The 27,319-nt window shown below is 40.6% G+C and overlaps 1 protein-coding gene across 4 annotated transcripts in view; it reads left to right on the forward strand.

The window, feature by feature from the left end:
- The first annotated feature begins 484 nt into the window (after nucleotides 1–484).
- Nucleotides 485–27,319, forward strand: part of PPP4R4 (protein phosphatase 4 regulatory subunit 4) — a 126,551-nt gene continuing 99,716 nt past the window's right edge. For 2 of the 4 annotated variants that reach the window (XM_037900880.2, XM_043549251.1), the window contains exons 1-2: nucleotides 869–1,922; nucleotides 2,412–2,485. In XM_037900880.2, the coding sequence (XP_037756808.1) occupies nucleotides 1,833–1,922; nucleotides 2,412–2,485 (164 nt within the window). In that variant the 5' untranslated portion in view covers nucleotides 869–1,832. Of the gene's footprint in view, nucleotides 1,923–2,411; nucleotides 2,486–27,319 lie in introns of all 4 variants that reach the window. The other 2 variants (XM_007063444.4, XM_037900879.2) reach the window with 2 other exon arrangements.

Consider the following 27,319-nt stretch of genomic DNA (forward strand, 5'->3'; position numbering starts at 1 on the left):
CTGGTGGTGGAAGGATCTATAATATAGGACAGCTTTGATGCTCTATGCGTGTGTGCACGTGCTGGAGGAGAGAGCCCTGATGTGTAGTATGCCTAAGTGTCTGTGTGGGAAGAGAGCCTGACGTGTGTGTGTGATGGAGGAGAGACCTCTCAAACTGTGTGTGTATGTGAAAGAGAGATGGATATGAGGGGGATGTGACATGGCACTGGATATGAGGGGGGTGTGACCTGGAGGAGAGCCGTGAAATAGGGGTGTGTGATGGTGGAGAGCTCTGACATTATTTGTGTGGTTGTGGGGTGTCTGATGGAGGTGAGAGCCCTGGCATTGTGTGTGTGTGTGTGGGGGGGGGGGGGGGATGGGAGGAGGAAAGAGCCCTGACATTTTTCTTGGGGGGCGGGGGGGAGAACTTTGACAAAGCGCGGGGGGGGGGGGGCGGGGGAAGGAGGATGGGACCGAAGGAGGAAAGAGCCGCGACACGGTGTGTGTGTGTGAATATGAGATGGCGGAGAGAGCTCCGACACTGGTCTGTGTCTTTGTGAGGGAGACGAACCCGGACACAGGGGTGCGTGGGTGTGCGATTGGGGAGAGCCCCGTCATCCGGTGTGGGTGGTATGGAGGCGAGCCCTGACAGACGAGAGCCCTGCCATCGGGTGTGAGGAGAGCCTTGACACAGGGCTGTGTGAGACCAGCGTGAGCCCCGCTCCTGGCCGGCGGGGGTCGCCCCTCTCCTGGAGATCAAGCTCGCCCCCCCCACCCCCCATTCCGGGGTGAGCTGCGGCAGGGTAGTGCCGGCGCGCCTCCTCGTATCCCCCCAGCGCGTTCGGATATTGCCGCGTTCGGGCAACTCTTTTGCCCCGCGAAGGCTGCTGTAGCGGCGCGTTGCCCCGGCGACCAGCTCCGCGGTGCTGGGGGCGGCTCCTGCCCTGCTCTCGGTCGTTGAGTGGCGGCTCTGAGCTTCGCGGGGGCCTCGCCGGAGAAGGGAGCGCCTCCCGGCGCCTGGAAAGCCGCTGTCCTGCCCGAGGGCCGTCCCGGGGCGATGGCACCGCATCCCCCTCACTGGTGACCTACCCTGGCGAATAGCGACCCAGGGCTCCGGGGATGCGCAAGGGGAGCGGGGCCTAATCGTGCCCGCCACCACCTCCTCTTAGAGGAGCTGCCCCCCATCCGCCGCTCTCGGGGGGCGTGCGGCAGAAGGACCAACTGGCCCCCAACCCACCCGCTTAGGGGACTTGCCCTCATCTGCCCCATTTACGTGGAAGCTCCACAAACAACTGCGCCCTTCAACCCGATCCCTTGAGGGGGCGACACCCACGGCTGCTGCCTGCTGGAGGAGAGGGACCGCCGCCCCCGACATAGCTTGCTTCCTCCCGCCCGGCCCCCCCAGCCTGAAGAGAAGAGCATCGCTTCTGCGTGGAGGAGAAAGTCGAAGCAACCGCCCCCCGCCCCCTTCAACCTACAGCAGGGCACGCGGAGCGAAGGGTGGGAATGCTGGTGCCTGCCGCTCCCTGCAAACGCTGGAGGGACTAAGGGAAGTAAGGCAGCTGGGGAAAGTTTCCTTCCAGGAGGCTGTGTTGCGTTGGAGTGATGCTCATAGAGAAGCAGCAGTAGGTTGTGCTGGTGCCGCATTGTGTTTGCTGAGGCCCCTCCTGGGTGGTGTGGGCTCAGCAGCTTCCTATGAGGAAGAGGCAGTCGCTGCTCTACGCTCAAGTGCATCGGGGAAAGGGGGTGTTGCGTGGACTCCTCTCCTACTGAATGCAATATGAGGCTTGAATGGATCATGGTTTGCCAGGGGCTGTAGTTATTACTTGCATCCTTTAATCGTCTCCTTCAAAATGGATTTTAGTCAGAACAATTTATTTGGGTACATAGAAGACCTGCAGGAACTTACTATTATAGAAAGGCCGGTGCGCAGGAGTTTAAAGGTATATACTTTAAAACCAGAGTGATGCTTTAAAATCCAGCTGGAATTATTTCAGGCTTGTATTTGTGCATAGCTGGCTGCTCTGGCAGCACCTTATTTTTTTAAAAAATTTCAGTTGTGGTGAAATTAACATCCTTGAATTCTGTTTAATAGAGCCTTAATGTGTCTAGGTATAAACAAAAACGTAAATGGGAAAAAATAGAGAAAACGTAGTTGATGTTTACAGTAACTTTTATATGTCTTATGTTAATTATAAATATGCACGAAATATTTATTATAAGAATAACTGTTAGAACAGAACGTTATTAGAGTCACTAACATATTTCTGGCTAAAGATTTATCTGACTGAATTTGAAGCCTTATTTGAGATTTTAAGGGTTAAACTCCTATTAACCATGTAATTATCTCTGGGGGTTGGGAGAAAGGGTTGTTATAAGACAAATAAAACAGGGAAACAGTAAAATCATATTTTGTATTTCACACTTGATAGACACCAGAAGAAATAGAGAGATTGACAGTTGATGAAGAACTCAATGATATTGAAAGGGCTGTATATCTACTCAGGTATGTCCTAAAATATTGTTGTGAAACGTTGCTGTCCATATTGACAACATCCAGTTTTTATTTTAGTTCCTTATTCCTTTTACCTTGTGGTTTCTGTCTCTAAGGTTTCTTGGTTTTATTCTTCTTACTGTTTGAATGATCACAAATAGAGGCAAGATAAAATAGGTGTGTTACCCAATCATTTTGTTAAACCTACACAAAGTGGCATTCGATAGTATACCCCTATAGACCTACAAGTGTTTATTTGCTGAGTAAGTTCCTGAGATGGCCCTCTCCATTAATGAGTTGTACTTCATATTTTTTTTGCCTTGTAATTGGTTTTGAGCTGAGTGTTGGTATTAAAGAGAGCCATCAGTGACTAATTTCATATTCACTCTATAGCATGAGCAATGATTATGCAGACATGGAACAGAACTGTTTGAGTTTATTGCATGATTCTGGGCAGTATAAAGAGGCGAACTGTTTGAGAGATCAGTCTCACTGTCCTAAGAAAATACTGTGTAACAGATTATTTTAATATTTAACCATGCTCTTGTTTCTCATTTTACCCTCCTCTTCCAGTTCCCTAAAGTGTATAGTTACTGTTACTTAATTGCTTTAAATTATAATTGTTTCAAACCCAGATCTCTTTTGACTGTACTGCAGATGTCATCTTTGAGGGGATAAGTGTTCTGAAGGATTTTGATTTGACTATATACTTTTGTACAATACTCAGTAATTGGAGAGCCAGCTGCTAGTTTCCTTCCAATTTATCTGTCGGCTATCTTTAGTGCTCTCTGAATCCATGCTTGTCTTCAAATTTTTCAGTATGTTTTTCAGTTCCCTAATTTTTTTTTGGTCTGGTCTGCTTGGCAGTATTGGTAGGCCTGCAGTTTTGGCCATCTGCTATACTTTTGGTAATAAATTTTAGCTGTGGCTTATTTTTTTAATTTTGAATGTTCTAATCATTAAAGATCTGATCTTGCAACGTTTACTACTGCAATTATATGACTAGTCCTATTGACTCCAATGGAAGTACTGTACAAGAGAATAGGGATCAGAGCTCTAGTTTGTAGTTATACAGTGTTTTAGGTCATTATCTCATAACAATCAGTAGTTTCTTTTCTGCATGATGGCAAATTTCTTTCTTTCTTTCCTGATTAAAGATCATGTTTCCAACAATATGTCATTATTGGAACACTGTCTGGCTAAAGGGTAAGAAGGAGGCTCATTTTCATATCTTTCATTTTACTAGTTGCTTTTCAACCTGGCCTTGGACTCTTCTTGACTTTCTTTTCTCCTTTGTGACTGCACAGCTGTCCAGGGACATACTTTTTTGCCTTGCAAAGATGTTTGCACGTCTATCTAATTGTAGTCCTTATATTGTTGAAAGTAACTTTCATCTATACTTGATAAGCTTTTTTATTAAATGGTTTCTCATTGTGATAAAACTGTTTGGGGTATATATGTTAATCCAGTGGAAGCTTTTGTCATTTGATAGCATGAAGGAAATTTCCCCTCTCATGCTGGTTGGGCTATAAGTGGGGAAAAAAGGAGCTGGAATGGCACCCCGCCTGTAGCAGAAGTCGTATCCTCTTTATATCACACAATGATGTATTTTTGTCTCCAGTATTCTTATCTATTATATCACATTGCCCCCCCGCCTTCCCACCTATTCCTCTTTGCCAGTGATGTCCGCTTCTCACCCAGAGGTCTATATACCTTCTTCCGTGCTGGTCCTTGTGCATAGGCATTGATACCTATGAAAAATTAATCAATTTCATGATGACTGGGTTGAGTTCCAGATGGAGATAGTTGATGCTTTGTCTGTTTATAATAATTTAAGAAATTCCATTTTTATGTGTGTGTGTGTGTGTGTGTGTGTATATCGTATCCCCCTTGCTCTATCTTTCCTATTGTTAACTGATCTTCTTAGGGCCCTGATCCAGCAAACACATACATGGATGCTTAACTTTACTAAAGTGAGTAGTTCTTGGTCATTAAAGTAGTAATGACAGGTTTCAGAGTAGCAACCGTGTTAGTCTGTATCCGCAAAAAGAAAAGGAGTACTTGTGGCACCTTAGAGACTAACAAATTTATTTGAGCATAAGCTTGCTGTAGCTCACGAAAGCTTATGCTCAAATAAATTTGTTAGTCTCTAAGGTGCCACAAGTACTCCTTTTCTTTTTAAAGTAGTAATGTGTTTGTACAACACCTAGCACAATAGGGCTCCGATCCTGCCTGAGGCATTTAGATGTTGCAGCAATATAAATATTTAATAATAATAAAAAGCACCTGAAAGCGAGAGTCCTGTCTGAGTCCTCACATTACAACATACCTTAGTCTCTTAAAACAAAACAAACAATATTTTTTATATTATTTCCTAGATGCTAATGTAATTTTTGTTGTGCTCAGAGTTATTTTTCTCAAGTCCTTTGCTACTGAATCACTAGTCTGCAGTTAGATGTTGTCACCTTTCTTGTGGAGAACAGCAGTAACATTTTAGTTGTCTGAGATTTTTGATGCATGAATTACTTTATTTTCTGCTACTGAATTTCCCCCCATACTCTTAATTCCTCCTCTTTCGTATCAGTCTTAACAGTCAGTGCCTATTTTTCAAGTCTTGCTTGTACTTGCTCTCTTAATATTTTAGGCAGAACTGATAGGGGTAACATTAATGTGGGTCTGAAGTGCAGAACTGATGGTGGAATCTGAAGGGCAGGATTGATTTTTGGGGAGCAGTTAATTGCTAGGCAGGGAGCATGAGTAGATGTACGGGTAATGAGACACTCCACACACTTTTTTTTCAGGCCACTTTAAGCACTGATTGTGTGTGTGTGTGTGTGTGTATAGTGCATAATATACTGGAGCCCCAATCCTTGATTGGAGCCTTTGGGTGCTACTGCAATTCAAATAACACTGATCTGCTTTTGGTGATGTATTACTTTCATGAGGATATTGTTTTATTTCAATTACAGTTTGATCACTGCCTGTGAACAGATTTTTGTTTTGTTGACTCAACAATACTGGGGTTTTTTTTTTTTGTAACTTTGATTGTCTTGTCTACATTGTTTCTACAAAGGGAAAACTCGTGCTCTAAATTTATATATATATATATATATTTGCAGGTAAATCGTCCCCTACCCAAGTGACTTTTGAGAACAGTCAAATTTTGAAAAATGAAATTCTGGTGTTAAGGGGATGTTTTATAATTTCAGATAATCAGTGTTTTGGAGAACTGGGTTTGAATAACCGGTGTTAAACTTGTATTTTTAGAACAATCATTGAAAGGCAGGATGGTCTAGTGGAATGATCATGTGGCTCCAAATCAGGAAGTCGTTAATTGTAATAATTTCTAACACCGATTCTCTCTGTGACCTTGAGCAAGTCATTTAACTCCTCAATCTAAATTTGGACACCTGTAAAATGGGGAAAATAAAACTTGTCTGTCTCATGGAAGTGTTGGCAGCTAAGTAATATCCTTAATTCCTTTGGGGCATAATGCCAATAGCAAAATTATGATAATTATTATTTATTATTTGTATTATTGTAGCAGTTAGAAGCCCTAAACATGGACCAAGATCCCCTTGTGCTAGGTGCTGTACAAACACAGAACAAAAAGACTGTGCCTGCCCTAAGGAGCTTACAATCTAAGTTTGAGACAAGAGACAACAGATGAATATAGACAGACAAGAGAGCCCAGCTAAACAATGAGACCATATTGGATCAGCGTGATATGCTGTGATGGATTATGATTTTTAAAAGATACATTTTGTTTGTTGCAAAGATACTTGATTTTGTATTGGGATAGTGTCTATCACTGGCATGCACACTGTTCTTCGATTATTTTCTGAAGCCTTCTGTGATAAATTTCCCTAGTGGTCTTACTTTACTGCATGTATAGTATTGTATTCAGCAACTCCAGTTTGTTTCTTTATGCTTGTTTACTTTTGAAAGCTTCCAGGACTTACTATTTCTGTTGTATTGAAAACGACAGAGGAAAAATATGTTATTAAGTTAGAAGGTTCAATTATTCACCCTTTTGGGAACATGCTTTGTAATAGGCGGCATCTTGTCTCACAGTTTTAAAAAAATCACTATATTTTTGCAAAGCATTTAACACAGAAGATTATTGTAGACTAAGTAAAACCTGTAGATATGAAAGAATGAAACTCTTAGAACCTTAGCATGTTTATAAGCACAATAACTACAAAAACACTCTTATAGCAGACATCTTGCATCAAGTGGTGTATTTGCAAACTTTAGTGAACTTTTATAAATTTACATTGTTGCGAACCTCAAGCAATTCAAAAATCATGAGATTTTACTAATAATAAATCTTGGGTATTTTGTTTGCCTTCTGGCTTTTCAGCTTTTAGGGCTCCTCTGCAACTGTGAGGGCTAGCACCTTACTTTTTGTTTTAAATGAGATTCGAGATTCTCATTTAAGTGTACAACTCCAGGAGCTGGAGCTATAAGATAACCGCAAATATTGCAAGACTTGCAATGAAATTATGAGAGCTGGTAAAACTGCTTCAAAACATAGACTTCACATTTTGTGGCCATGTGCCTACACAGGATTTTGAAATATCCAATTGTTGGATTCTGCAGTGTAGCAAAATATTCTGTTATCTACATCATTAAGCTGCAAATATTAACATTACAAAGATGACCTTCTTTCTCTTCACTCCTCCTTTATGTTCTTAAGCATGCTTGTGATTGTAGCCTCACAGCTTTTTGTTCTTATTTTGTAAACTGCAATTTAAATTATATTGAAATTGCATTATTGATCTATTTATTTGCATACATTTGCATAAATTAGTTGTCTGACATTGTTTCTGTTATGCAAATAAATTCACTGATAAGAAGTTAGTGAAGCAAAAAATCCAAAAAGAACTTTTTTACAAGTTAGTGCTAAGTAACTTTTTATTAAATTCAGTTCTGTGAAAATATTATCTTTGCTTATATTGACTACTTTAAAATATTTTAAATGCAACAAATGAGTCTGTAAAAAGTCAAAGGTAATTAAATGTTTGTCATATCTGAACTTTAAAAGGTAGTTGAGAGTGACTCAGCTATACAGAGCGGAGGGTAGCACCGTGCTCCTGAGAAGCCTCTTAACCCTGAGGACAGGAAGAGGTAAAATTGTTGCGGACTCCCCCTGCACTCACAGATATGGGATGGCCTTTTGTACAATCAGAAACTGGTAAGATGGAGTGGGGAAGTTGGGGCAGTAGCTGCTCTGTACGCCACTATCCCCCTTGAGAGAGAGAAGCTTTCCAGGCTTGAGAGATAAAAGAGCTTCAGATAAAAAAATTAATGCTGCAGTGACATCTTTAGCCAAAGATATGGTTATTCCCTCAAAGGAAGACTTGTACAAATAACATATTGAATGGAAGGTAGAAAAAGAACTTGGCATCTAGATACCACTGTGATGGGAGCACTAGAAATGTGTAAAACTCTGCGATGTTATTTCCCAAAGTTAACATTTTAGTGGCATTCTAAATTTACATTTCAGAGCTCTTTCAAGACATACTCGCTTTTCCATATCAGGCTTCGGATAGAACTTGCCAGTCTGAGACCTAGCCTATGTTCTTCAGTACTGAGCCTTGCCAGTCTTTGGAAATATGGGACTACTGAGTCAAAAGTCTCAATTTATTAAAACTTGCTTTCTCATGGCTGTCATGTCCACCAGAGTTTATGAAATCACTGCTCTCACTGTAAATAACTCTGCTGTATCTTCCATAAAAATATCATTTTAAGAACACACCTTTATTTGCCATTGAATGCTAGCTGTGGGGTACAAGGAGTAATTTTAAATTGTGTTGACTGTCAAGTAATTTTATACCCTCACCCCAAAATACTAAAAATATTTAGTCTAGAGAAACAAGAAACGATAGGCCAGCTCTTACTAATTGTCTCTCTTACTGACAATTTCGGAATGTGACTCCCATTCTTCTAATCACAGGCTGTCTTTTACATATCTTAAGACTCATAGACTTTAAGGTCAGAAGGAATCATCATGATCATCTAGTCTGACCTCCTGCACATTGCTGGCCACAGAATCTCACTCACCCACTCCTGAAATAGATTCCTAACCTCTGGCTGAGTTACCGAAGACCTCAAAATAGAGACTTCAAGTTGCAGAGAATTCACTATTTCCGCTAGTTTAAACCTGCAAGTGACCTGTGCCCCATTTTGCAAAGGAAGGCGAAAACCCCCTAGGGTCTCTGCCAATCTGATCTGAGGGAAATTCCTTCCCAACCCCAAATATGGGAATCAGTTAGACCCTGAGCATGTGGGCATGACCCACCAGGCAGATAACTGGGAACTAATTTTCTGTAGTAACTGAGAGCCTCCCCATCTAGTGTCCCATCTCCAGCCACTGGGGATTTTTGTTACTGGCAGATGCCGATGGGCCATTGCCATCATAGGCAGTCCCTTCATACCATTCTCCCCATAAACTAATCAAGCTCAGTCTTGAAGCCAGTTAGGTATTTTAGCCCCACTGCTTCCCTTGGAAGGCTGTTCCAGAACTTCACTCCTCTGATAGTTAGAAACCTTCCCTTAATTTCAAGCCCGAAGTTGTTGATGGCCAGTCTATAGCCATTTGTTCGTGTGTATACATTAGTGCTTAACTTAAATAACTCCTGTCTGTGATGGGTTTCTCCCGCCTCCCTCCCTGGGTGCCACTTGGCACTGGGGTACCACTGAGCCCACCTGACCCACCAGCCTAGGTTCCCTTTACACTGTACTAATATGCAGCTTGTCAAAGCCTTTCCCAGGTTCAGACTGCACTTTACCAGACTCATACAGGTAGGGGCACATCCAGCTGCAGCTATGCACACAGATGCCGAGATCAGCTCTGCCTGGGACAACTCAGCTAAGGAATTGCCCAGTACTCAAGTGCACACACCCCTCTAGAAGGTAAACCCAAAATTGTACTGTCTTGCATTATACAGAGACCTGTACAGCATAAGCTCATGCAATTTGCCCCCTTCTCTCAATGTGGAGAGGGATATACACAGCTTTCTGCCCCAAGTTATGATTTCCACACACACTGGTTTTAGAAAAAAAAGTTTTTAAGTGATTGTAAGGGATAGCAAACGGATCAAAGCAGATTACCTAGCAAATAAAACAAACATGCAATCTAAGCTTAGTATACTAAAGAAACAGGTTATAAGTAGAAAATTCTTTCCCTAAATGTTGTTTTAGGTAGATTGCAGAGATTCTTGAAGGCGAGCTGCACTGGCTTGCAGCTTAAACCTCCAGACATTCTTTTCACAAGTGAGACAACCCTCTCATCTGGGCTCAGCCCTTCTCCTCTAGTCCAGTCTTTTTCTTCTCAGGTGTTTCCCACAGTCCTCTTTTTTGGGTGGTGAGTCAATGAAGAACGAACCACGATGATGTCAATCCCCTACCTTAACTAGTTTTTACATATGGCTGGAATCCTTTGTCTCCCAGTGTGATTCCCACCCCCAGTCAGTGGAAAAATACTCATATTATCATAGAGTCCAGTACCACGTGACTTGGTCATATGTCTCTGCAGTCATAACTCAGAGGCTGTTAGTAGCGTCCCCAGGAAGACTTCCTGGTGGGAGATTAGCATCTTCAATGATCAATTGTTTTCCGCAATGGCCCTTCCCAACTGGCTATCCAGACTGATTTCATTCTGTCTAGTGGGCATTCCCAGTGTAAACACACATTTGTAATAGATGCATATTCCTAACTTCAGATACAAAAATGATACATGCATACAAATAGAATAATCATATTCAGTAAATCATAACCTTTCCAATGATATCTCGTATGACCCATCTTGCTTAAATACATCTTAGTTATGCCATAATCATATCATAACCATATCTCTATGAAGAATATGGGGTGTAGTGTCACATACTCCTTCCCTGGTATTTATCCCTCTTACGTATTTATAGAGAGCAAACATATTTCATCTCATCCGTCTTTAGGTTAGGCTAAACAAGCCAAGTTCTTTGAGTCTCCTCTCATAAGTTAGTTTTTCCATTCCTTGGATCATCCTAGTAGCCCTTCTCCGCACCTTTTCCGCTTTGAATTAATCTTTCTTAAACATGGGAGACCAGAATTGCACATGATATTCCAGATGAGGCCTCACCAGTGCCTTGTATAAGGTTACTAGCACTTCCCTGTCTCTACTGAAATACCTTGCCTGATGCATCCTAGGACAGCACTAAGCTTTTTCACGGCCACATCACATAGTCATCCTGTGATCAACCTATACACCCAGGTCTTTCTCCTCTCCTGTTGCTCCCAGCTGATAAGTTCCCAGTTTATAGAAAAAAATCTTGTTGTTCGTCCCTAAATGCATGACCTTGCACTTCGCACTATTAAATTTCATCCCATTTCTATTACTCCAGTTTACAAGGTCATCCAGTTCTTCTTGTATGATATTCCGGTCCTCCTCCTTATTAGCTATACCTCTCAACTTTGTGTCATCCGCTGATTTTATTAGCACACTCCCACTTTTTGTGCCAAGGTCATTAATGACAATGGTAAATAAGATTGGTCCCAAGACTGGTTCTTGAGGAATTCGACTAGTAACCTCTCTCCAGCCTGACAATTCACCTTTCAGTATGACCCATTGTAATCTCCCCTTTAACTAATTCCGTATCCACCTTTCGATTCTCATATTAATTTCCATTTTTTCCAATTTAACTAATAATTTCCCATATGGAACTGAAATCCAGGTAGATGAGATCTACGGCATTTCCTTTGTCTAAAAACTCAGTTATCTTCTCAAAGAAGAAAATCAGGTTGGTCTGGCATGATCTACCTTTTGTAAAACCATGTTGTATTTTATCTCGATTACTGTTCACTACTTTCTCTTTCAAAATTTGTTCCAAGACCTTTCATACAATAGAGGTCAAACTAACAGACCTGTAGTTTCCTAGATCACATTTTTTCCCTTTCTTAAGCATAGGAACTATATTGGCAATTCTCCAGTCATAGGGTACAACCCCCGAGTTTACAGATTCATTAAAAATCCTTGCTATTGGGCTTGCAATTTCATGTACCAGTTCCTTTAATATTCTTGGATGGAGATTATCCGGGCTCCCTGATTTAGTCCCATTAAACTGTTTGATTTTGACTTCCATCTCAGATGTGGTAATTTTTATCTCCATATCCTCGTTACCATTAGCCACGCTGCCACTACCCCTAAGCTTTTCATTAGCCTCATTAAAAACTGAGGCAAAGTATTTGCTTAGGTGCTGGGCCATGCCTAGATAATCTTTAATCTCCACCCCATCCTCTGTGTTTAGGGGATATTATGGTTGAAAGCAAATAAAATAATTACTGTTTTGGCTGTTTTATTATTATTATTAAAGAAAGAAAAATAAACATTAAACAACATAAATGACAGAACACAAATGACTAGTTACTTCAGTTACAATCTCTTTTCTGTGCTTTTCTGCAGAGAGCTTTTTCACATGGATTACACCTTTGAGAGTGGGCCTGCTTTTGGTGGGGCACTTCTTTTTTGGTAAATTGAAACCAAGGTCTTATTTTCCAAAATTATTGAGAAACCTGTCACAGTATCTCATAGCTAATAAGGCTATTTATGGGTAAGCAAAATAATTGTGTAAAGATAGGTGGATCATGTTGGTTAATTATTAATAACAAGAAATTTTATAGGTGTGCAAGGTAAGCAATGTTAACTAAATTGCATGAAATTGAAAAAAATACCTCCATCATTTACTTTAGAAGAAGCTATTTAACGAGCTGTCTTAAGAAAGGCCAATTAATGAAGAATCTTAAATTAAATTAAATCTCTCTATTTCTCTGTTTACTAGTGTTTAGTCCCTGTCTTCTTTCATGTTTAGCCCCTCTGTGCTGTCCTGGCATACAGGTCTAAACATTTGGTGATTAACAACAGCTAATATTGTTACACTGAGTGGAGTGGCTCACAATTGTGAGTGCCTACCTCAGGGCAGACTTTCAGAAACAGGGCACATACCCCAAACTGATGGTGTGTTCTATAATTAGATTTCACCAAGCCAGCACCAAATGTGAAAGTTCTGAATCACTATACCATTCTTACCATGGTATCACAGACTGTCCCCTTAGACTGTCCATCCTATCTTGCCATCCAGAGAAACTGGACTTTGTGATAAAATAACTTAAGCCAAAAATTACACCACATCATGTTTCTCCCAGTCCCAAGAGACCAGTCACTTACCCCAGATCAATTGGTACTCCAGATCTTATACCAGACAACACTAGTAAACTAATTAAAGATTTATTAGCTAAGAGAAGTAAATGAGAGTGATTGAGAGGTTAAAGCAGATAAAATATATGTACAGGTGAATCACAGTTTGTAATTCCAAATGATGGCAGTGATGTAATAAACTGTCCGTTTCCCCAAAGTCTTTACAGGGTATCCAGGTTGTCTCTGGGGATCGCCGCTTTACATCTGGTACACTTCCCTGTAAGAGTCCAAACAGTTGAGAGATGAAGGATCTTTCTTTGAATCCCTTCTTATAGCTTCTTCTCACAGAAAACAAGCTGACAGTCTTTCTCTACCCATGTGGACTTTTCCTTTGATAATGGTGAGCAGTGCACTTTGTGAGTGATGGCCATTTGCTTTGGAATTAAGACTTTTTCTGATAAAGTCCTTCATTAACATTCACAAGGCTTCTTTGACGTCTGATGGTATTTAGTTATGGGGTATTTATAATGTAAATATTTGCTATTACATTATGACAGGACACAGATAAGTAAAAACAATGCATATAACATCTGTGACACATCATGTGCCAGCAGTGCCCCTCTGCCATGTACATTGGCCAAACCGGACAGTCTCTTCCTAAAAGAATAAATGGACACAAATCAAACATCAGGAACGGTAACATATAAAAGCCAGTAGGAGAACACTTCAATCTCCCTGGACATTCAATAACATATTTAAAAGTAGCCATCCTGCAACAAAAAAACTTCATAAATGGACTTCAAAGATAAACTGCAGAGCTGTAATTCATTTGCAAATTTATCACCATTAATTTGGGCTAGAATAGGAACTGGGAGTGGCTGGCTCACTACAAAAGCAATTTTCCCTCTCTTGGTATTGACACCTCCTCATCAATTATTGGGAGTGGACCACATCCACCCTGATTGAATTGGCCTTGTCATCACTGGTTCGCCACTTGTAAGGTAACTCCCTTCTCTTCATGTGCCAGTATATTTATGCTTGCATCTGTAATTTTCACTCCATGGATCTGTAGAGGTGGTTTTTTACCCACGAAAACTTATGCCTAAATAAATCTGTTAGTCTTTAAGGTGCCACTGGACTCCTTGTCGTTTTTGTGGTTACAGACTAACACAACTACCCCTCTGATTCTTGACAATGAATACTGTTCCTTAGTCATTGCATCACTGCAAAAGGATTGGAAAATATGCCTTATGGTAATAGACTCAAGGAACTCAATCTGTTTAGCTTAACAAAGAGAAGGTTAAGGGGTGACTTGATCACAATCTATAAGTACCTACATGGGGAACATATATTTGATAATGGGCTCTTCAGTCTAGCAGATAAAGGTATAATAATGCAATGGCTGGAAGTAAGTGGAAATAAGGCCTGTGTTTTTAACGATGAAAGTAATCAACCATTGGAACAATTTAACAAATATCATGATGGATTCTCCATTACTGACAATTTTTAAAGCAAGATTGGATGTTTTTCTAAAAGGTATACTCTAGGAATTATTTTGGGGAAGTTGTATGATCTGTGCTCTGCAGGAGGTTGGACTAGATGATCACAATGGTCCCTTCTCGCCTTAGAATCTGTGAAAGCCACACCGTGAGTGTTCATAGGAACATGGCACAGTGTGGATTTAATACTAAAATTAAAAAGTAATGTATAATGCTCTTTGTTCATCTCTAACTTTTACTCTTCTTTCTAGCTAGAGGGCATGGAACATCAGATTCAAGCCTGATGCAAACTAATTCACATGAATGGAGCTGTACTTACTTGGAGGAGGTCTGGATTGAGGATAAAGACTATTACTAGATATCTTATAACGAAACTTCCAGTTTTGTTTTTAGTTTAGCTAGGAAAGTGTTGTGCAGACCTTTTCTTTCACTTTCTTTTCTTTGAGTTATGTAATCTTAGGTGCCCATCGCTATGGAATCCAAATAACTTGCAAAAACTAGGGAGCATTGACTGCACCCTCAGAGGGCTGTCATCTCATTCTCCTTTCCCAGCTGATTATTTTTTTGGGGGGGAATGGGGAATAGGGAAGGAGAGGCATTATTTATCCATCCTTCTGTCTTCTTCTCCACCCCACTCTCATGGATCTGCTACTTCAGGTAGATCACTTGTTCTTGTTTTGCAAATTAGTCTCTGTAGCCATTTTTCTTTCAGTGAAGTCTGTTTCTCATTTACTTTTGTAGTCAAGCGACCCATCTCAGAATGGATATGCTTCCCAGACTTTTTCCCAGTTCCTCTTTACTCAGAAGCATGTCATAAAGGTTTTTGGGTATTTTTGTTGTTGTTTTTTTTACTAGAGATGCACTAATTTGAGAGGTGGGCGGGGGGAACTATAGCAGCTGTAAATGTAGTCAGTATTCACTTCTAGTCCAAGTTAAAATTACTGTTTTGTTCCTTTCATGTTCGAAAGAGTGGTAGTTAGTGTTAGTTGACCACAGTTGTCTGGCCTGAGTGTGCTTGGACCAATGGTAATGTAATACTTGTTGTGTCTCCTTGGGACACTATAGGACAAGTTCAGAAAACAGGTGACTTGTAACCACTCTGGCTAGTGGCTTTAGATCTAATCATTCTATATGTCACCTGAATATTTACTGAGAAACAGTCATGGTTTTTTCCAGAGGAAAATCTTCAAGTAAGCATAGATGATACACCTATACCAACAATAGCTCTGGCATATTGGAAAGTTTTCTTTGTGGATTTAACCTGGTGAGAAATAAACTCCAGCTCAGATTCTTTTTCAGGAAAAAAAGCGAACTCTGGGGGTGCATCTTAAAAACCCACCTTGTCAAGATAGGAAAAAAAAAATATAAAAAATACTTCAAATGTTTAAATCTTAAGGATTTACATAGAAAGAGTTCTAGGAATCTGATTTATGAAAAAAGAACATATCTCCTGGTGTGTCTTCAGCTAACTTAAGCAAACATCCCTCCAAGAGAGGCAGAAGTGCTACAATATGGGAAATATGTGAATGTTTCTATTAATAACCATAAATAGTAATACCCTTCCTGTAACTTTATTAAATAGCTCATTTTGGATTAGGGAACGCAGGAGCTGGAAGAGTTATTTAGATTATAAAATCTTCAGGGCAGGGATATCTGTTTTTTGTGGTTTCGGTTGGGATTTTTTTTGGACTTGATCAAGCAGAGTCTATGCTAAATAAAAACATAACAGAGAAAAGAAAGATGACAATTTAAATAGGGGTTTTAATCTATTCTGTGTTTTTAGTATGCACTTTAATGTGCAACTATATGGTATGCATCTCACATTATCTTTATCTCCAGATTAAAAATCCTAACTGTAACTTCTTTTTAAAGGTGCACTGCAAGTTTTTAGACATCACATGTTTATAGTATTTTACAAGAAAACAACACGTATAACATGATTTCATAATGGATTATCAGGTGGATTTAGGCATGGGACACATTACTAGGGGCAGACATAATATGGTTCTTGCACTTTTATCTCTTAACATTTCTGCCATTTGAAATGAGGTGTTCTAAGAGTAGTTAGTTGTTAGGGCAAGAGAGTGGTAATTAAGATTCCTGGATTTTATTCCTTGCTCTTTCACTGTATCTCTCTCTGATCTTGGGTAAATTACAAACCTTCTCTTTGCCTTGATTTACCTGTCTGTAAAATGGGGATGATGATCTTCCTTATAATGGTATTGGGAGGTTTTCTTCATACTATTAAAATTCGTTCAGATCTTTGATGAATGATGTTTTGTAAGGGCAAAGAATCCATCGTTATCCTATTACTCAGGCTCTTTAAGCCCACTACAGAGAATATTAATGTTCTTTTCCTGAACTCTGTTCTTTCACTGACTACTGCTTAATTGTTGTTTTTCCTTTCTCTCTGTCACCTGAGCACTTCCCTCTGCTAGTGAGTTTGGTTAAGCTGATGCTGTTCAAAGCAGTATCTACAAAATGCTGGTTATAGGACAGTGTGGAGAACCCTTTCTGTCAAGTCTCATGGCTGCAACAGCACAAATAAATAAATATTCTATAAATAAATGAAGGTCTCTTCAGTGCACACATGGAACTCTGGAGCTCTCTGTGCATTGGAGTAAGACTAGACCACTAAGCACAGTATGTCACTTCTAAGTTAAATTCTGCCTCAGAAAGTCCACCGGCAAGCAAGCCAAGTCAGATCCCAAATACAAGTATTCTGCATTACAGCATTTCTCAGTCCTGAATATATATCATTGTGCTGTCCCAGTGGCTGTTTTACTAGATTCTTTTTTCTCAATGCTATTTTTTTTCCTAGAGACAGATGTTGATATTAGCACACTGAATATGTGGGCCAGATCTTCAGGTGGTTTAAACTGGCATAACTCCATTGAAATCAATGGAGTTGCACCCAGCTGAGGATCTGGTTCACTGAACTTAATCATGATGCATCCAAAGGAAAGATGCAATCATTTTAAAGAAGATGTCCACCTAATTTTAGTATATGTGTGTGAGATTACTGTCTATGCTTTATTTATTCTTTCCACTGCAAAATGTCACACTCTGTCAAGGTTCCTTCCCCACTCTGAACTCTAGGGTACAGATGTGGGGACCTGCATGAAAGACCCCCTAGGCTTATTCTTCCTCAAGGTACAAACTTTGCCTTGTCCTTGAACCGTATGCTGCCACCACCAAGTGTGTTAAACAAAGAACAGGGAAAGAGCCCACTTGGATACGTCTTCCCCCCAAAATATCCCCCCAAACCCTACACCCCCTTTCCTGGGGAAGGCTTGAAAAAATCCTCACCAATTTGTATAGGTGAACACAGACCCAAACCCTTGGATCTTAAGAACAATGAAAAAGCAATCAGGATCTTAAAAGAAGAATTTTAATTAAAGAAAAGTAAAAGAATCACCTCTGTAAAATCAGGATGGTAAATACCTTCCAGGGTAATCAGACTAAAAACATAGAGAATCCCTCTAGGCAAAACCTTAAGTTACAGAAAGACACAAAAACAGGAATATATGTTCCATTCAGCACAACCTATTTTACCAGCCATTTAACAAAAGGAAATCTAATGCATTTCTAGCTAAATTACTTACTAACTTAACAGAAGTTCTGAGGAGCATTCCTGATCTGGTCCTGGCAAAAGCATCACACAGACAGACAGACCCTTTGTTCCCCCGCCTCCAGCTTTGAAAGTATCTTGTCTCCTCATTGGTTTATTTTGGTCAGGTGCCAGCGAGGTTATCTTAGCTTCTTAACCCTTTACAGGTGAAAGGGTTTTGCCTCTGGCCAGGAGGGTTTTTATAGTTCTGTATGCAGAAAGGTGGTTACCCTTCCTTTTATATTTATGACACACTCCTTTTGGGATAATCATACTGTTAGGAATAATTTTAAAATAATGGTTAGTGAGAGGAAAATAGTTTCACAAAAGACCATTTAAGATCAGTGTAGTGGACATGTGGATCACAATCAAGACCATGGCCCTGAGATCAGATCTGTTTAAACTTGGTTGGTGCTAGACAGATTCTGGCATTGTGTTCATCACCATTGTGGATGGGCCTAGTGGCAGAAAAGTTATATACATTTCTATTTCATATTCTTTTAGGTGAGGTTCCTCCAGGGAGAGATGGGAAGTTAAAGTATATTTGCTTGTTCCACTGAATTTCTGTTTGTCATGTTCATTCTGTCACCTGCTTTGCGGCCTGATCCCAAATCCAGTGAAGTCAATGGGAAGACTCTTGTTAACTTCAATGGGCTTTGGATCAGGCTGTTGCACCATCTGTCTTCCAGAGTGAATATGTATCAGGCACAGCACTCTTTCTTTTTGGGCTGACCATGAATCAGTTGCAGCAGGAAATGGAAGTAATTGTAAATGATTCACACTTTGCTGAGGAAAAGCTGTCCTTGATCTATGTGTGCTTGTGACAGATGAGGGAACATAACTGAAATCAGCTGTTTGATACAGTGTATCTGCTATTTCTCACCGCTTGAACCTGACCTGAATAGCTAAGACTATTGAAACTATTTGAATAACAATTAGAGGATGACAGGTTTCAGAGTAGCAGCCGTGTTAGTCTGTATCTGCAAAAAGAAAAGGAGTACTTGTGGCACCTTAGAGACTAACAAATTTATTTGAGCATAAGCTTTTGTGAGCTGCAGTGGAAAATAATTTTATTTTCCACTGCATGCGTCCGATGAAGTGAGCTGTAGCCCACGAAAGCTTATGCTCAAATAAATTTGTTAGTCTCTAAAGTGCCACAAGTACTCCTTTTCTTTTTAATTAGAGGCTGAGAGAGTTTTATTACCGGTACTTACTTTCTGCTTAGGAGGTAGTTTATGCAAGGTACAAGTTCACAATTTTTCAAAAATCCAAGCCCCTTTTTGGTTTTGGGTCACCAAGTGGTGGGATCACTATAGAGACAACACATTGCACCTGTAATCCTCAGGAACTGTTTCTGGGTTCAAAACCCTTGGAAGTCCTATCCAGCTCTCTTTGGTTTGAATAAAGGTAGTTTCACTCCACCACTTCTAGGGCCAGAGTTTCAAAAACAGCCTTTAAAATGGCAAGGTTCCATTTTCAATACCCAAGTTTTTGCACCCACAATTTTGGAGTTTAGATTGAGATCGATGTTCTCTCTAATATTTATTTTTCTCTTGTATAAGGGGAAAAATGGCTGTCTGAGCTCAAGTTTTTAAACCTCTGAATGCAGTCTCTCCCTCTTCCATTCTCTTCCCCTGCTTACTTTAGCCCTCCCTTCATTTAACCTAGCTCTTCATTCACCCATTGACCTGCTGTCTCTCTACATTCATTCCATACACAATATCCATTATTACTGCCTCTTTACCACTCACTCTCACTTTTTCACTTTTTCTTCCCCTTTCTCACTCTCTTCTGCAGCAGTTAAAACAGGATGTTCAAGTGTGTGCAGATGACATTTGAATACGATACTCCTCATGTTGTTGTGCAGTGTGTCAGCCACCACAACCTATTCTGGATTTAAAAAATATGTTCTCTATCTTAAACTGTAAAATTTCAAAGCATCTTTCAAAACTCATTCATACTTTTTAAGTCCCAAAAGTCAGTATCAAGCTCTGACTGTTGCCCTTAAGGTTACTGTCATATGTTTTGGAGATATCTTCTGTATGCACTGGGTTGTTCATCAGGCAGTCAAGTCTTTGGAAAGACAAGTAACAGTGGAGGCCAGTTGGTCCAATATGTATAATGGCTCACATTTGTGCAGTGCCTTGAATCAAAAAGGACCCTAAAATATGTTTAGAGAGCTGTAGAGATTTTGTTTCATTCTTGACCAAAATGGAGCCACCTCTATGAATAAACTTATTGGTATAACCATTTGGACAACAAGTGAAAACAGATGCTTTATGTAACTCATTCTGCAAGAGGAAATTTATATGTGCAGAATATATTCACCGCTTCTAGAATTTGTGTACAAGCAGGGATGCAATCAGAATTTTCCTAAGGAGCGGTCCCAGAACTCTTCCTCCCTGTGCCTGAACCAAGCCTCAAGCTCTCTTCACCTGCTCCCAGGCCTGCACTCTCTCCACTGATGCCTCCACGCCCAGCCCTGCACTCTCCCCTCTGCACCCAGCTCAACACGTGTTCCTTTCCTAGTGCCCCACACCTAGCCTCACACTCTTCTTCCCCCGTCTCCCCTCTCCTCCATAGTCTCATACCCAGTTCTGAGCTCTCTTCCCCCTGCAACTAGCTCCATGGTCTCCCTGCCCCACACCCAACCCCAAACTCTTACCCAGAGAGGTGTTCAGTCTGAAGGGCACCATCCTCACCAAGGAACAGATGGTTCTTGGAGTCCCAGACCTCATCCTCTGGCATCTCCTCTTCCCCAGGAAACACCCAAAGCCCAGATTCAATTCTCCCACCATCCTGGGGACTGAGGTTCCTGGTGCCCCCATTCCGCTTCTCTCCAGTGGCTGGGGGTGCTTCGTTATAGAGGTGCTGAAAGGACTGTATAGGTGGGGGTGGGGGAGCAAGCAGGCTCACAGGGTTGCAGAGCCAACCAGATTTGTTGACAGAGGGGAAGCCAGGCCAAATCTGAGTGAGTGGCATTGCAACCTGTCATGTGAGTCCTTTTAAACACATTCACATTTATGATCCTGAAGGTTTTTCTAAAATACAGTTTTTTGAAATGTTACCACATAGTAATTAATGTTTAAAGTTAGTTAAAGAAATAGATGACCCTTAGAAGAATGAGATTATTGTAGTACATTTGCTCTGGCAGAGTCACAAAATGGTCTCTTGTCTGAATTAGAATTCCTTTTGGCAATTCTTCAATAAGAAAATGAAATAAGAAGGTTCAATTGAGCAAACTGATCTTGGTAAACATGGTTACTATGAATACATAGCTACAATATTATCCAGTTAAGTATTGTTTTTCTAATCACATTTAAACTCCATTGGATTGTTCATATTTAGTAACACAAGTCAAATTAAGCAAGGCACTGAAAGTTAGTTGACTCATTTATTTTTTCATAGTTTAAAGTCTATGTAGATTTTATCGAGATTCAACCAGAGGCACGTTTAGTGGACGAAGTGAAGAGCAGGAAGGGAAAGTGTTTTTGGAAAACCAGATATTCTATGGGAAAAGTGTTTCAAATTCAAATGTAAAAAGGCAAACATGGCTATCATAATTGACACAGCAGTGTTTCTTATAATAGAGCTCAACTATATTTTATGGTTTCAGATTTTTTGTTGTCCCTTATTTACAACACCATCTTAGAAGCTTAAAAATACAAGTCCAGATTCTTTTGTCCAGTTGAGATGTGCTTGTCGTGGGAGGACAAGGTGGCTTTACACCATTTTAGTAACATAACAATCCTGGGGCTAGCTGGAGACATGTTTGGGCCCCAATCCTGGAAATATTTGTGTGTTCTTAACATTGTGCATTTGGGTAGTTCCAAGTTAATGGGACTACTTGCATGCATAAAGTTAAGTGTGTGTAAGTATATGCAGGAATGGGCCCGTGGCTCCTGGTATAATTTAAAGCAGCCTTAAGGATGCTTTAAATTATATTTGGCTGTTTATGGCCCCAAAGGACTGTTCTGGAAGCTAGAAATCGCTGCAGTGCCAAGGTGATCTGAATCTGCCCTCTGTCTTATGAGCACACTCCTAATGCCAGGGAAGCTGGATCTCAGGGGCCCATACATATAATACAGAAGTATAATCTCTCTTAAATTTGATACCAATTTTATATGAAGACAGAGTGTCTTCTATTTCTTTACTGTCATTTACCATCAGATAATTCTGCAATTTAATAGATATACTGACATCTGTCTTTTTAATAATTTGCTCCCAAATCTCATGTTGGGGTTGTTTTTCTTCTATTCCCAGATGTCTATTTAGGATCACAGTACAGCTTGAGACATGGTAGTGCATAACCCACTTACTAGTCTCTTTCAAGAGCTGTATTGTCTGTAGAGTCTCCCTGGTAATGGGTGTGTTTATTTTAGCAACTCAATTTGTAGTTCTGCTTCTTCTCATTCTTTGCCCAACCTGTGGTCTTAAAGTGAAGTGATTGTATCAGAATGATAGTTCCTTCTATGGGATTGGGTCCAGTTTTCATATAGTTATTACAATGTCAGCTAAGTAAATTATTAGATTCTTTTATTTCTGTTGTTACAATAACGTCTATTTATATCGCTATAATTAAAATGTGAGCATAGTTAACGTTTCCTCACATGAAAGCAAGAACTACTGCATATCAGATATGCATTGCGGTGGTGGAAGGAACAGATGTCTCTTCTACAGAAAATATCATTTTCTTATGTTAAAGGAACACTAGAAATCTAGTCTTTTGTTAAAAATAGTCTAACGTAACACATCTGCGGGCTGTCAACAAGCACATTTTCCTACTTTTTAAAAAGTTTTTCTTTCCTCTATTGCTATATTAAAAAAAAACATGAAACAATGTCAAAAGTACAAAAAAATCCTTCTACCAGTTAAGTAATGTTAGATGTTACTTGTAATAATAGCAGGTTTAAAAATTGGACAGAAGTGTAATGATTTTTAAATCATTATAAATATTATCTCAATATCTTAAAGTTAAAAGTAACTGAAGACTACATAGTATCATAGATTAATTTTACATAACTAGTAACTAATCCTTGTACTGCATGAGGAAGCTTTGTTGACCATGTGGTTGCTATTATTGACAGTGATATTTATCTGCATTTGTTGTTTGCCTTGGCAACCAGTGTACTTTACAGGAGGAGAACTGAAAACTTGGAAATGGAATTGATGTTGAGTAATCCCTATGAGGGCTGAATCCTGCAAGGTACTGAGCCCTCTCAATTTCCCATTCATATAAAAACAGAAGTCAAAGGGGTTCAGTACCTTGCAGGGTTAGGCCCTTAAATCCTAACACCTGGAACAAAGTAGATATTATGTTGAAAGGATCATGTAGCAGGATACACAGTCATAACGAAAGCAGTACATACAGCACCCCTTGAATGCATTGAGGCACTAACCCTGAGGCACACTAGCTTTCAGTATCCAACAAGATACAAATTTCATAAAGACAAGAAGAGGGATTTTCAACAGCACACCATGTTGGCCTAATTTTGCTCCCATGGAAGTCAATGGTGTTTTACCATTGGCTTCCATGGAAGCAGATTTAGGGCAACATGAAGCACTTTGGAAAATCTCATTCAACTATTTTAGTGTTATTTGTTACTTTTACAATTCTTTAAAATTTTAAATGTACATGTTAGCAGTTGAATGGTGACAGATCAACAGCCATGGAGACTTAATGTCCTATATGTATACCCAAAACAGTCACAGTGTTCTACCCATGTCCTCACCCTTGAACGGGGTTGGCCACCTTTAAGTGTACAAGAATAGATGAAAAAAGAAAAGGAGTACTTGTGGCACCTTAGAGACTAACCAATTTATTTGAGCATAAGCTTTCGTGAGCTACAGCTCACTTCATTGGATTCATAAAGTGGAAGGTACAGTGAGGAGATTTTATATACACACAGACCATGAAAAAATATACATTGTAAGGAAAGCGATCACTTAAGATGAGCTATTACCAGGGGTGGGGGGAGAGAAAACCTTTTGAAGTGATGATGAAGGTGGGCCATTTCCAGCACATTTTCCAAGAGTTAATAAGAACGTCTGAGGAACAGTGGGGGGGGGGGGGGAAGAGGAGGAATAAACAAGGGGAAATAGTTTTACTTAGTATAATGACTCAACCACTCCCAGTCTCTATTCAAGCCTAAGTTAATTGTATCCAATTTGCAAATTAATTCCAATTCAGCAGTCTCTCGTTGGAGTCTGTTTTCAAAGTTTTTTTGTTGAAGGATAGTCACTTTGAGGTCAGAAATCGTGTGACCAGAGAGATTGAAGTGTTCTCCGACTGGTTTATGAATGTTATAATTCTTGACGTCTGATTTGTGTCCATTTATTCGTTTACGTAGAGACTGTCCAGTTTGCCCAATGTACATGGCAGAGGGGCATTGCTGGCACATGATGGCATATATCACATTGGTAGATGTGCAGGTGAACGAGCCTCTGATAGTGTGGCTGATGTGATTAGGCCCCATGATGGTGTCCCCTGAATAGATACGTGGACACAGTTGGCAACGGGCTTTGTTGCAAGGATAGGTTCCTGGGTTAGTGGTTCTGTGGTGTGGTGTGTGGTTGCTGGTGAATATTTGCTTCAGGTTGAGGGGCTGTCTGTAGGCAAGGACTGACCTGTCTCCCAAGATTTGTGAGAGTGATGGGTCGTCCTTCAGGATAGGTTGTAGATTCTTGATAATGCGTTGGAGAGGTTTTAGTTGGGGGCTGAAGGTGACGGCTAGTGGCGTTCTGTTATTTTCTTTGTTGGGCCTGTCCTGTAGTAGGTGACTTCTGGGTAGTCTTCTGGCTCTGTCAGTCTGTTTCTTCACTTCCGCAGGTGGGTATTGTAGTTGTAAGAATGCTTGATAGAGATCTTGTAGGTGTTTGTCTCTGTCTGAGGGGTTGGAGCAAATGCAGTTGTATCGTAGAGCTTGGTTGTAGACAATGGATTGTGTGGTTTGGTCTGGGTGAAAGCTGGAGGCATGTAGGTAGGAATAGCGGTCAGTAGGTTTCCGGTTTATGTGACCATCGCTTATTAGCACTGTAGTGTCCAGGAAGTGGATCTGTTGTGTGGACTGGTCCAGGCTGAGGTTGATGGTGGGATGGAAATTGTTGAAATCACGGTGGAATTCCTCAAGGGCTTCTTTTCCATGGGTCCAGATGATGAAGATGTCATCAATATAGCACAAGTAGAGTAGGGGCATTAGGGGACGAGAGCTGAGGAAGAGTTGTTCTAAATCAGCCATAAAAATGTTGGCATACTGTGGGGCCATGCAGGTACCCATAGCAGTGCCGCTGATTTGAAGGTATACATTGTCCCCAAATGTGAAATAGTTATGGGTGAGGACAAAGTCACAAAGTTCAGCCACCAGGTTTGCCGTGACATTATCGGGGATAGTGTTCCTGATGGCTTGTAGCCAACTGTGCCCACATATCTATTCAGGGGACACCATCATAGGGCCTAATCACATCAGCCACACTATCAGAGGCTCGTTCACCTGCACATCTATCAATGTGATACATGCCATCATGTGCCAGCAATGCCCCTCTGCCATGTACATTGGGCAAACTGGACAGTCTCTACGTAAACGAATAAATGGACACAAATCAGACGTCAAGAATTATAACATTCATAAACCAGTCGGAGAACACTTCAATCTCTCTGGTCACACGATTTCTGACCTCAAAGTGACTATCCTTCAACAAAAAAACTTTGAAAACAGACTCCAACGAGAGACTGCTGAATTGGAATTAATTTGCAAATTGGATACAATTAACTTAGGCTTGAATAGAGACTGGGAGTGGTTGAGTCATTATACTAAGTAAAACTATTTCCCCTTGTTTATTCTTCCTCCTCCCCCCCCCCCCCCACTGTTCCTCAGACGTTCTTATTAACTCCTGGAAATGTGCTGGAAATGGCCCACCTTCATCATCACTTCAAAGGTTTTCTCTCCCCCCACCCCACTCTCCTGCTGGTAATAGCTCATCTTAAGTGATCACTCTCCTTACAATGTATATTTTTTCATGGTCTGTGTGTATATAAAATCTCCTCACTGTACTTTCCACTTTATGCATCCGATGAAGTGAGCTGTAGCTTACGAAAGCTTATGCTCAAATAAATTGGTTAGTCTCTAAGGTGCCACAAGTACTCCTTTTCTTTTTGCGAATACAGACTATCACGGCTGCTACTCGGAAACCTGTCAAAGAATAGATGAAGTTCATTCTCCATGACCATTCTGTTAAGGATTACCAGTTGTGATGGTGTATGGTTTTTTTGTTTGTTTACTTTCTCTCTTCTTTAGAATTTGACTGAGACCACCAAACTCATTTCCCATATTCCACTGAGCAGCCATCAGGAAAAAATACAACTTTTGGTTACTACATGCTGCTTAACAATGTCTTCCTTTACAGGCGAGGAATCAAAGTGGAGCTCATGCCCTCCTTATATTGAGAACTATAGTCTTGGGCCCTAAACAAACAAGGCAGGCCTCTGGATCATGCCCTATACTCTTTCTACCACCTTCTTCTAGCCTACTTCTGTCATCTCTCTTTCCCGTATAGCCAACCCTGTCCCTAATTTTCTTTAGCACAGGGGTAAAGACGCAGTTCCTTAGGGTTTCTTCCCTCTTGGTACAGAGTAAATAAAATACACAATAAAGCTCCCTTTCCTCAACGTTCAGTGGTAGGCCAGGTCACAGTCATTCCAAAAGACACCCCTCAAAGGATGGCTCTCCTGTCTTCTCATACTGTTCTGGCTGTCTAGCCACATCTATATCCAGGAGCTTCCAAGTGTGTGACCTTGATTTACACAAATAGCCCCCAGCTGTCTTCCTATTTCTCTTTTAATATTGTTCAGGCTTGTTCCCTGGAGAGCTCATGAGCTGTAGGCATGTCTGATCTTTACATCTTCACCTTCTTCTTTCCACAAAAAGACTGGACCAGGATCTCTGGTCTCCCTGGCAGGGTGTAGACCACACTGTGTACCCCTGCTTGGATTTGAACTGGTGTTTTAGAGACAAAAAGTGTGAGTATTTACAGTTTGACAAAATTTTCACAAATTGAGTACGACTGTCAGTCAGTAGGTGTGCTTGCAGATTGCACTATGCTGTCATAATTGGTTGATCTGCTGGCATTCGATTCCTTCACATTCAATACTTCTTTTGCAGAAGTGCAAATTAAATAACCCGGCCACAAAATACACAGCACGTGGCTTCAGAGTCTTCCAAAAATGATGTTGTAAGGAGAGTGGTCACTTTGGATAGGCTATTACCAGCAGGAGAGTGAGTTTGTGTGTGTGGTTTTTGGAGGGGGGTGAGGGGGTGAGAGAACCTGGATTTCTGCAGGAAATGGCCCACCTTGATTATCATACGCATTGTGAAGACAGTGGTCACTTTGGATGGGCTATTACCAGCAAGAGAGTGAGTTTGTTTGTGGGAGGGCGGGAGGGTGAGGAAAACCTGGATTTGTGCTGGAAATGGCCCAACTTGATGATCACTTTAGATAAGCTATTACCAGCAGGAGAGTGGGGTGGGAGGAGGTATTGTTTCATGGTGTCTGTGTATATAATG

This window comes from Chelonia mydas, chromosome 6 (assembly GCF_015237465.2).
Source record: "Chelonia mydas isolate rCheMyd1 chromosome 6, rCheMyd1.pri.v2, whole genome shotgun sequence".
Classification (NCBI taxonomy): domain Eukaryota; kingdom Metazoa; phylum Chordata; order Testudines; family Cheloniidae; genus Chelonia; species Chelonia mydas.